The sequence below is a fragment of the Lygodium microphyllum genome, chromosome 30, assembly GCF_053477565.2.
Source record: "Lygodium microphyllum isolate KBCC chromosome 30, Lygodium_microphyllum_v1.1.10, whole genome shotgun sequence".
NCBI lineage: Eukaryota > Viridiplantae > Streptophyta > Polypodiopsida > Schizaeales > Lygodiaceae > Lygodium > Lygodium microphyllum.
Window position 1 is genome coordinate 4215386 of NC_141164.1, and position 9881 is coordinate 4225266.

At 39.9% G+C, this 9881-nt stretch overlaps 1 protein-coding gene across 1 annotated transcript; it reads left to right on the forward strand.

Annotated features, from left to right (window-relative positions):
* The first annotated feature begins 7901 nt into the window (after positions 1-7901).
* LOC148009500 (xyloglucan endotransglucosylase protein 8-like) lies at positions 7902-9645 on the forward strand. The gene is made up of 4 exons (XM_087672536.1): positions 7902-8293; positions 8436-8536; positions 8631-8824; positions 8957-9645. Exons 1-4 carry the CDS (start codon positions 8119-8121, stop codon positions 9357-9359), a joined length of 873 nt encoding a protein of 290 aa, XP_087528662.1. The 5' UTR covers positions 7902-8118; the 3' UTR covers positions 9360-9645.
* The last annotated feature ends 236 nt before the right edge of the window (positions 9646-9881 follow it).

A 9881-nucleotide genomic window follows, 5' to 3' on the forward strand; every position in this document is an offset into this window, starting at 1 on the left:
GGAAGAGTACCATCACATCTTGGAAGTCTAATGCCTACCAATCATGATTGGCCTATTTTGGGACACTAATATTTTCATGAGAGGAAGTTGAAATATAAAATAGTTTTAGCAAAGTACAATGAGTAGTCATCTTCACCATCTGACTTAAAGGAATGGATTTCAAAGTTGGAATCCTATTTTAATATGTTTCATTGGACTGATGATATGAAAATCCACTTTGTCTCATTATATTTGGAAGGGTTTATGCATACTAGGTGGAGGTATATTAGGAAGGAGAATATACTAGTGGAAAATTAGGAAGCATTTAAGACACTTATGGCTGAGGTATTTGTTTCCCCTCTTGAAAAAGAGAAGTTGGCACGAAGATGGCATAGACTAGAGCAAAGAGGCCTAAGTGCATGAGATTATACAAAGTAATTTCTCAACCTCACTATGTATGTAGAAAGTATAAATAATTAATCTAACATCCACAAGTATATGTATGCCTAGAACCTTTATTATCAGCTAATGTTATGGCGCAAAATGCCACCACTCTTTTCAAAGCCATTGAGTTTGCATAACGGTATGAAAGAAAGTATAGAACAAAATCTATATTTCAGCCTAGTTTTAGATAGCCAAGGAGTACTTTAAAATAGGGATAGGTTGGCAATATTTATGGCAACAATTATGCACCAAGTGGGGGCTCTAGAGTGCCAACTTATCTATTATTTAATACTTTAAGACCTTAATGTAATTTCAAGACAGCAAATAGTCTAATAATGGATTTTAAATAAGGGGACAACAATTTAGAAATATTTCAGACAATGGTAATCCAAACTCTATTCTTATGAACCTATACAAAGAAAAGAAGAAAAAATGCATGTGTTTCAAATGTGGTGAGAAGAATACAGTCACCCATGCAACAAAGTGTGTGTATAAGATTGCAAAAGCGAAGGTCCATAGTATGTTAGTCTTTGATGATTCAGTGGATGATAATGATGATACAAATGCATTTATGAGTGCCATTGAAAATGAGGATGTTGAGGAGGAAGTTGGACAAGAACAGTTTTATGACCCTACTTATACCTTTCCTTTTGATCCTGGTGGTAGTATTCCTTATGATCCAGGAGGGATCCATGATGAGACACATGCTGCCACCATTTGTCTCATCTCAATGGATGCTTGGATAGGTTCTAAGAGCCCTAATATCATTCTTATGAAGGGTACCATTCATGGGAAGGACATGTTTATCTTGATAGATAGTGGTAGTACGCATAGTTTTATGAATAAGTCAGTTGTAGACAAATTGCATTATCTTCCCACTGATTTAGAGCAACCCATATTAAGAATTCAAGTAACAAAGAGTGAAGAGGAGATCAACACTCAAATATATCCATAGGTTTCCTTACATTTTGCTAAAAATTATGAAGAAAATGTGAACTTGATTACTTTTAATATGGGGCCCATAGATGTTTTATTTGGGTTTGATTGGCTGATGACCTTAGGGAAGATTACTATGGATTTCTCGCAGTTGTATATGGAATTTTCATCGATGGGCAGTTTATTGATCTACAAGGAATCCCTAGTAGATCTAAATTCCAACTTATTACCAAAAAGGAACTCAAGAAGGAGTATTAGAGGCACTCTTAGATTTTTGTTTTACACCTAAATAGAGATGTTGAAGATCAATCCAAGAATTTAGTTGAGCATCTAGCTTTGAAAGCTCTCCTTATAGAGTATAGGGATTTATTTGAAGTGTCTACTTCATTACCTTCTAAGAGAGAAAGGGATCATTCTATAGATTTGGAGCCACATTCAAAGCCACTCAATAAGGCACCCTATCGATTGTCTTGGGGGGTTCACTATATATATATTCTCTATATAACATGCGTTCATGGCCTATTTATAAATATCCTAATCTGTGAATTTTTCTTGAATAAAACACAACCCTTTTCTATTCAATCTGTAAGTAACCCCTTTATATCACACCCTTCTGTATGTAAAAAATGTATTAAATTGGTGTTTTAAAAACCCCTTATTTTGAACTCACGTTATATATACATATATTCATGAGCCCTCCCCCGAGTCGATTGTCTAAATGTGAGCACAAAGAAGTATCCAAGTAAGAGATGGGGTTCATTGAGCCTAGTTCTTCACTGTATGCTTCTCTATTCTTGTTAGTGAAGAAGAAATATGGATCCTTTAGGATGTGTATTGACTACATGGATCTAAACAAGATCACAATGAAGAATATGTATCCAATTCTTAGAGTAGATGATTTGCATGATGAGCTTAAGGAGGCTAGGTTCTTTACCAAAATTGACTTGAGATCAAGATATCATCAAATCCATATGTGAGAGGGTGATGAAGCTAAAATGGCCTTTTGGATTGACCGTAGGTTATACCATTTCTTGGTGATGCCATTTGGGCTTATAATGCTCCAGCTACCTTCCAAACTAGTCTGATGAATAAGATTTTACAGCCTTTCCTCCTTCATTTTGTCTTGGTTTTCTTCGGTAACATATTGATTTACAAAAAGATACTACTAGATCATTTGTCACATATAAAAATATTTTTTATGTACTGAGGCATCAAAATCTTTGCTAAGGAGAAGAAGTGTTTTTTTATGTAGACTAAGGTGGAGTACTTGGGCCATATTGCCAGTGAAAAATGGATACAACTGATCCTAAGAAGGTGCAATGTGTTAGAGATTGGATAACACCTACCACCACTACTTCACTTACAAGATTTCTTGTTTATCATCATTCTATCGTGGATTCATTAAGCATTATGCGACTGTCAGCTCCTTTGACTGGGAGGTTGAAGAAGGAAGCCTTCTTTTGGGATACACTTGCAGATAACAACTTCAACCAATTAAAGAAACTCCTTACTTCTTATATTTTAGTATGCTTGGATTTCTCTAGAGAGTTTACCATATAGTGTGATGCCCGTGGTTGTGGCATGAGGGATGTATTGCTACAGGAGCATGGATTTATTGCTTTTAAGAGTTGCAACCTTACAAGTAAGGAGATGGCTATGAATGTCTATGATTAAGAGATTATGGTTATTCTTCATATGTGATAAAGAAGTGCTACCATTATTTGTGTAACAACCAACTTAGAGTTTAGAGTGATCATAGGTTCCTAAAGTATTTCCTTACTCAATCAAATCTCACTCATGAGCAACATAGATGGGTAGCTACTTTGCAAAATTATGGTTTTGACATCACTCATACAAGGGCCAATGGCAATATAGTAGCTGATACTCTTTCTAGAATGTGGGCATGTAAATTTTCAGCTATGACTGAGCTACATAGTGATTAGATTGAGGAAGCTTCTTGGAGGCCAAAAACTATATTAGATGTGTTTTCAAAAGTGCAGGATGAGGCATAGTTGTAGTGGAACTAATTATGGTGCAGACAGGGTTTAGACAATATTCGGTTTTGGAACAATTTCCATTCTATCTAATTTTTAGAAATATACTACCTACATAAGATCAAAGTACTCTTCAATAGCTACATTTTGATATAAGGCACACTTTATTTGGATACTTCTATCAAAAGTTATGGTAGATTTTATTCAGTAGGGTTTGTTTTTATAGCAAGTTGTCTATTCATCCTTGAACTTCTTTTTTGAAGATCTAAAGGCTCCAATTTCTTTTTAAAGACATATGGATCATATATATAGCCAAGGATTTCCTTAATATCTTCATTTTAATTAATGTATCTTAACTTCTTCATTCATTTTCCATATTTTGTATGGTTGAAATCAGAGTAGTACTTTGTTTCATCCATCCTTCTTAGTTGTTATAAGTTTTTTTTGTGGACAAAAACCTTTGGAAAGGGATGGATTGTAAGAAGCAGGGAAGATATATTTTAGTGAGATATTGTTAATAATACCTAGTCACATTGACATATGTATAAAATGTGAGACATGTAATTTTTCATTTTTTTGGTAATAATACAATTACTCTCTCTCATCTCACCTCCCTGTTCATAGCTTCCATAGCTTCTCTCTCTTCTTTTCTAACTTTCTAGTCTTTCTCTCTCCTTGTCACTCATTATCTCTCCTCTTTTTTATCTCCTTTGCTATTTTTTCTCTCACATCTCAACTCTCTCCTTGACGGACTACTAGTTGATCATGGTACAAGAAAGAGCCAACAAGCTATGGCAAGTGAAGATGGCAGAAGACCTCGACACAAAGCCGCAATGAGAAATCATGTTGAGATGGGGCTGGGAGATCTATACCTCTATAACTTTCTATGGTGGGCATAATGGGGTTCTCCAAAAAGCTTAGCTAGCTATTTCTAGGTCCTTATATCATTATAAGCTAGTTTTTAATCAAGGACTTGATAATGTGAACATATGAGATTGTTATTAGCGTACATTATCAACATAAAAAACCTTATAATTAGATAATTTTAGAATATATGTACACAAGTGAGATAGTGACTTTAAATAAGTTTAAATGTATAGATTAATCGATCCTTACATCATAAAATTTTCAGTAATGATAATCAACTACTAACCATGATTTTGATGAACACTAGTGCATAGAGTTAAGGTGGTATACCAATGTATCTTGAAGAAAGTTAAAGACAAATAAACAATATCATTATATTACATATCAAGTGATAAGATTCCGAGTTGATATGCCAAAATGGTGGCCTGCAAGCTAAAGGGTAAAGTTGGTGGATTAGGATAAGATTTTGAGATGATATGTCAAAATGGTGAGTTGCAAGCTAAATGTGAAGTTAGTGGATTAGGTGGACTAAGCTAAAATAGTTTGTGATAGTCTAGGGTCATGATGAAGGCATAATAAACACATGTGATATGTGTCTCCCATTCCTACTTCATGCTTGAAGTTTTTTGGTGGTGTAATGTGCTTTGGGCTAGTTTCATCTCGTCTATAACCCACTAACTATCACTATATGGACCAAAAAGAAGGAGGTGAATCCCATAGGAGAGGGAAAAATACCCAAACCTATGTACATAGTTGAGGACCTCACTACCAAAGACAAAGGAAGCTCCTTGACTAACAATAGGTTCCAAGATGTATTCACCTAGAGTGACACTAAGTTGATAGATGTTTCACCACATGTACCCAATGAGATCTAGCATCAAGCCTGTGAGACAAAGGCCTTAAGAAAAATGATAAGTTAGAGTATGGATGACTTAGGATATTTGAATGCAACAACTAAAAGAGATCATTAGCCATTGCTCAACATGAAACACATCGTTGCACATGGTATGCAAGGAAACTTATAGCTTCTTGGATGGATTTTGAGGTAATAATCACATGTAAGTCTACCTAGGTGATAGGCACAAAACAACCTTTTCCACAAAATGGGGAGGCCACATTCATCAATACACACATTAGAGGAGCAAACACAAAACCCATACAATAATGATTTTGCGGGTTTTGGTTCTACTTGACTATATCTAAGGTTTGGCTTCTACAACCATAGATCCACATCTTACTCCCTTGCCCCTGACCAAATTCTCACTCTCCTAGCCATTGACACCATGAATTATGAGCAAGAAGCATATAGTTTCTTAGAGAGTCTAGCCGCTAATGATTGCCTCTCCTAGTCCAAAAATTCTATACCACAAAGGCTTTGGACCCTAATGACTTTGCTCGACTCATCATACTCAATTGACAAATCATACACATAATCTAAGCATGAACAAGGAAGAGAAGAGAGTCATTGCCTATATATCATAAGGACTCTTCGTGATTGAGAGGAGTTTCCATAGCCATCTATTTTGATAGATTTTTTGATAATTACATGTAGACACCTCTCCCACCTTCTCTTTGAGCTACAAAGTAAGGCACCTACAACTATATTCATGTCAACACAACAATATTTGGTTCCAAGATAGCAAATAATTGGGCATTGCTTTTTCTTTTGAACAATAATGACTCCTATATGGAAGATCCAACAGTGAATGCTCATACATGTAGAGGTCTTATAAGGGTCTTACTTTGTCTTCTTGGGAATCTCCTTAAATACATAGAAAGATCTAAATTATGACCTCTCCTTAAATGATTTCAAGATATTGATGACATGATACAATGGAGAACATTGGGGGGGGGGGGGGGGGGGGGGGAGAGGAAGAATAAATATGCTATCCTCAACTTGTAACATTTTATCTTTATGGCAAATAGAGAGGAAGCATCCAGTTATGGCCTCTCATTAAGTTGCAAGTGATAGCACGATTTAGTAAAAAGTGTAAGAGAAGAAAACTTAGAGCTAAATATGTCAATCTATCATGTGGCTTTGACAAAAGGATTTTTAAACCACCTTTATAGACATTTTTTCATATACAGAAGGGTGTCATTAATGGGGTGAATTTTAGTAATTTTATGGTCATAGTCCTAACTGAAAATTGCTAGTGACCTACATTTGGTGGATCTTCCTTTGTTACACTTTTTCCCTTTTGTTGGCTATGATAGAGTCTTAACTTCACGACGGTGTTGTCTAGCAATGCATGGACAACTCAGCTACAATGAGAGTGGTGCCATGCGCAACTCAAATGTTGACATGGGAGTCTTAGAAGTAAAAGAAACCTAGTTTGGCATGTTCCTTTGACTTCTCACTTATTAAAAATGTGACTACTTTGAAAGTGTAGTCTAAGACTTTTGTTTTGGGAAAAACATATGTGGCTAATTATGTTGCTTAGAGAATTCTACAATATGCTCAACAATCTAGTTGGCCATACAAACCTCTCAGGTGGGCTTGGGTGGTTAGCAAGGCCCACACGGGGGAAGGGGATGAATGTATCACCACCTAGGGAAGCTCGCTTTCATGGTGAAAGTCAAGGCTATAGCCTATAAGTGTGGCACAATTTTGAAGCTAGTTAGTAGGTGTGGGGTGTCTGGGTGTGAGTGAGAGTGAGAGTGAGAGTGAGAAAGGACTCTAGAGTCTAAGAATCTTTACTATTAGTTAAGGGGAGGTTGGGGGCGGGTGCCACGTGGCAGCCCCAGCCTCCCCACGAAGAATGGCGGGGGCGGGTGCCACGCGTCCGACACCCGCCCTCCCCGCGAAAAGGGTGCACCGCCTCGACCTGCGCACCGCCTTGATTTTCCCTCCTCGACCTCCTGCGCCAGCCCCGGCGCGAAGCGCCGAGGCGAGTCTAGGCGCGGAGCGCCTAGTAGTCCTTAGTTTTAGGCCCAAAATAGTTCTACCCTAGGAATTCAAACACATAACGATGAAGAACAAGTGGGAATCCGTGAAGCAACTAGTGGTCACATAAGATCATTTTTGTACCCACATGATATTGGTGGTGGCATAAAGCACAACGACAATGATCGATACTGGATTTAGCCATGAGTAGTAGCCTTAAATGGCGGGTGTGGGCCTTCTAGATTTTTGATCGATTTCTCGACAATCTTGTGGCAAAGGGACGAGGTCTTGTAGGGCACGTTACGCGCACACAGCCAGCTCAACACCCACCCAGCCATCATTGAGCTGGCATCCTGATGATTCTCGCGTGAGAAAGGGAGTGTGCGGAAAGGTCTAGAGAGAGAAAATTTCAAGAGAAAAGAAAAGAAATTAGAATTACGGGTCGCGTTGTAATGCCACACAACAGAACCGGCCATATTTGGCAGCGTTCGTGGTATGCGTGGCTCCTTCTGATTTTCTGGGAATGTGTTTACGAGAAAGTATTGGAAAATACATATAATAATGTATTGCCATGATAACAACAGGCCATAGAACAAGAGGCATCTGTCAATGATTGCGACAGTATCAAGTGCTGACGCGGCAGATTCGCCATTCTCTTTCTGTCCAGGGAGGGTCAATGGCCGCCGGTTACCATGAATCTGCGATATCGCGAGCTACGTTCGCGAGCCACTGATATTTTTGACGCGTGTCAGTGGGAATTTCTTGCGTCTTACGTGGCGCGGGATAAGCCCATCGGCTGTCTGCGACGAACGTCCTATTTATACCCTTGTTGTAATAGTGTGTTCAACAAGTCTTGCTTAGGAGCATCGGGCGACTCGCTGTTGATAGCCTCTCACTCAAACTCTGCGCTTACTTGCATCAAACGTTGCTACAAGTACACTGCTTTCTATCAAACGTCGACCCAGACTTCCTCCTTCCTGCATTGCCCCTCTCTCCCTGTGATCGCCGATCGCCATGCCTCGACACACTCTTATGCTCGCCATAGCCTCCTTGCTCCTCATGAGCTGTCCGCTCCCTTCTCTCTCCGTCAATTTCCAGCAAAGTTTCATCGTCAATTGGGCCCCGTCTAATGTGAGATTCGTCGGTTCACAATCGGAAGAGCTGCAACTCGTCCTCGATCAAAACACAGGTGAGTCTTGTGCATCGCTGTCGCACTACAGCTCTGGCTTAACAGCGGCCCGCGTCAAGTTGCTAGCCACAGTTAGCAATGTGAGCATTTAGTGAGAGGAATAACAAATGGTTTGCTAAGCCACCCTATGATCATACTTCAGGCTCTGGATTCGCGTCCAAAGATAGTTATCTATATGGCCAAATCGACATGCAGATCAAACTCATTCCAGGAAACTCAGCCGGCACAGTGACTGCCTACTATGTAAGTGCCCCGGGGAGTGGAGCAGCTGCGTGCATTACCTCAACCTCGAGCTCCTGTACTTGACTTAATTGTTGATTGGTGCAATGTATCTCAGCTCTCTTCGGAAACTTCAAACCATGATGAGCTCGACTTCGAATTCTTGGGCAATACGACGGGCGAGCCATACATACTGCAGACCAACGTGTTCTCAAACGGAGTAGGAGGCCGGGAGCAAAGAATCTACTTATGGTTCGATCCCAGCGCAGATTTCCACACATACTCCGTTTCCTGGAGCAAGCAAAGAATAATGTAAGCATGATTGCGAGCTGCAGTCATTATAATTAGTTAGACCTCACTAAGCCTAGCGCAAGCATGCCTGCAGCCGCAGTAGTTATGACAAATAAGAACTCATTAACCTAATGAAAGGCCATAACTTCACAGGTTCTTGGTAGACGGCACGCCGATCCGCGTTTTCTCCAACAACGAGGCGGTGGGAGTGCCGTACCTGAGCAAACAGCCAATGACGGTGTTCTCTAGCATCTGGAACGGCGACAGTTGGGCGACGCGTGGCGGGCTGGTGAAGATCGACTGGGCGCACGCGCCGTTCGTGGCGTCGTACAGGAACTTCGCAGCGGCGGCGTGCGTGGCTAAGACGGCGGCGGAGGCGGCGAGGTGCGGCAGCAGCGCCGCCTCCTCCGTCAGCCACGTCACCGCCGACGGGGCTCTGGACGCCGCCAAGCTCGGCAAGCTCCAGTGGGTTCATAAGAACTTCATGGTGTACGACTACTGCTCCGACCGCGTCCGTTACGCCACCCCTCCCCCCGAATGTACCCGCATTGTCTAGCTCTCTCTCTCTCTATCTATCTATCTCTGCCTCTCTCACGTCATCATCATCATTCATCATTGTCTGTTTCATTGTTACTAGAGCGTGTATACCAACTTTTTGTTATATCTCCTTGGCACCACCTCCTCTTTTCTAGCCCTCCCGCGTGGTAATTCCCATTGATGTATATCAGAGTGTTCTTCTGTACATTACACACAATTCGTCTTCCAATAAATGTTGGGCTTACTTACCTCGAACGTTCAATAAAAGTTGGGCTTGCTTGCGGCAAATTTCTTGCTTTTTTTTGTTTGCAATAGTAAATTGCTCATGGTAATCTTATTCACACTTGAGGAAGTTTTTGCATAGTAATAGTATATTCGCCTTGCATAACCTTGCCATGCATGATTACTTTGTAAAAAAAAGGCACATATAAGAGAAGTTTTGAAGTTTCGAAACTGCCTTGTAAGCAATTTTAGAATCAATAAAATATTTTATTGATTTTTAGATTTTGATAATTGAATATATAAAAAATTATTAATAAGT

Excerpts from the sequence above, each read along its gene's own strand:
- LOC148009500 (XM_087672536.1), top strand. The coding sequence starts at position 8,119 with ATGCCTCGACACACTCTTATGCTCGCCATAGCCTCCTTGCTCCTCATG. Across the intron at positions 8,294-8,435 it reads CGTCCTCGATCAAAACACAG|GCTCTGGATTCGCGTCCAAA; the intron begins GTGAGTCTTGTG and ends ATCATACTTCAG. Across the intron at positions 8,537-8,630 it reads GCACAGTGACTGCCTACTAT|CTCTCTTCGGAAACTTCAAA; the intron begins GTAAGTGCCCCG and ends AATGTATCTCAG.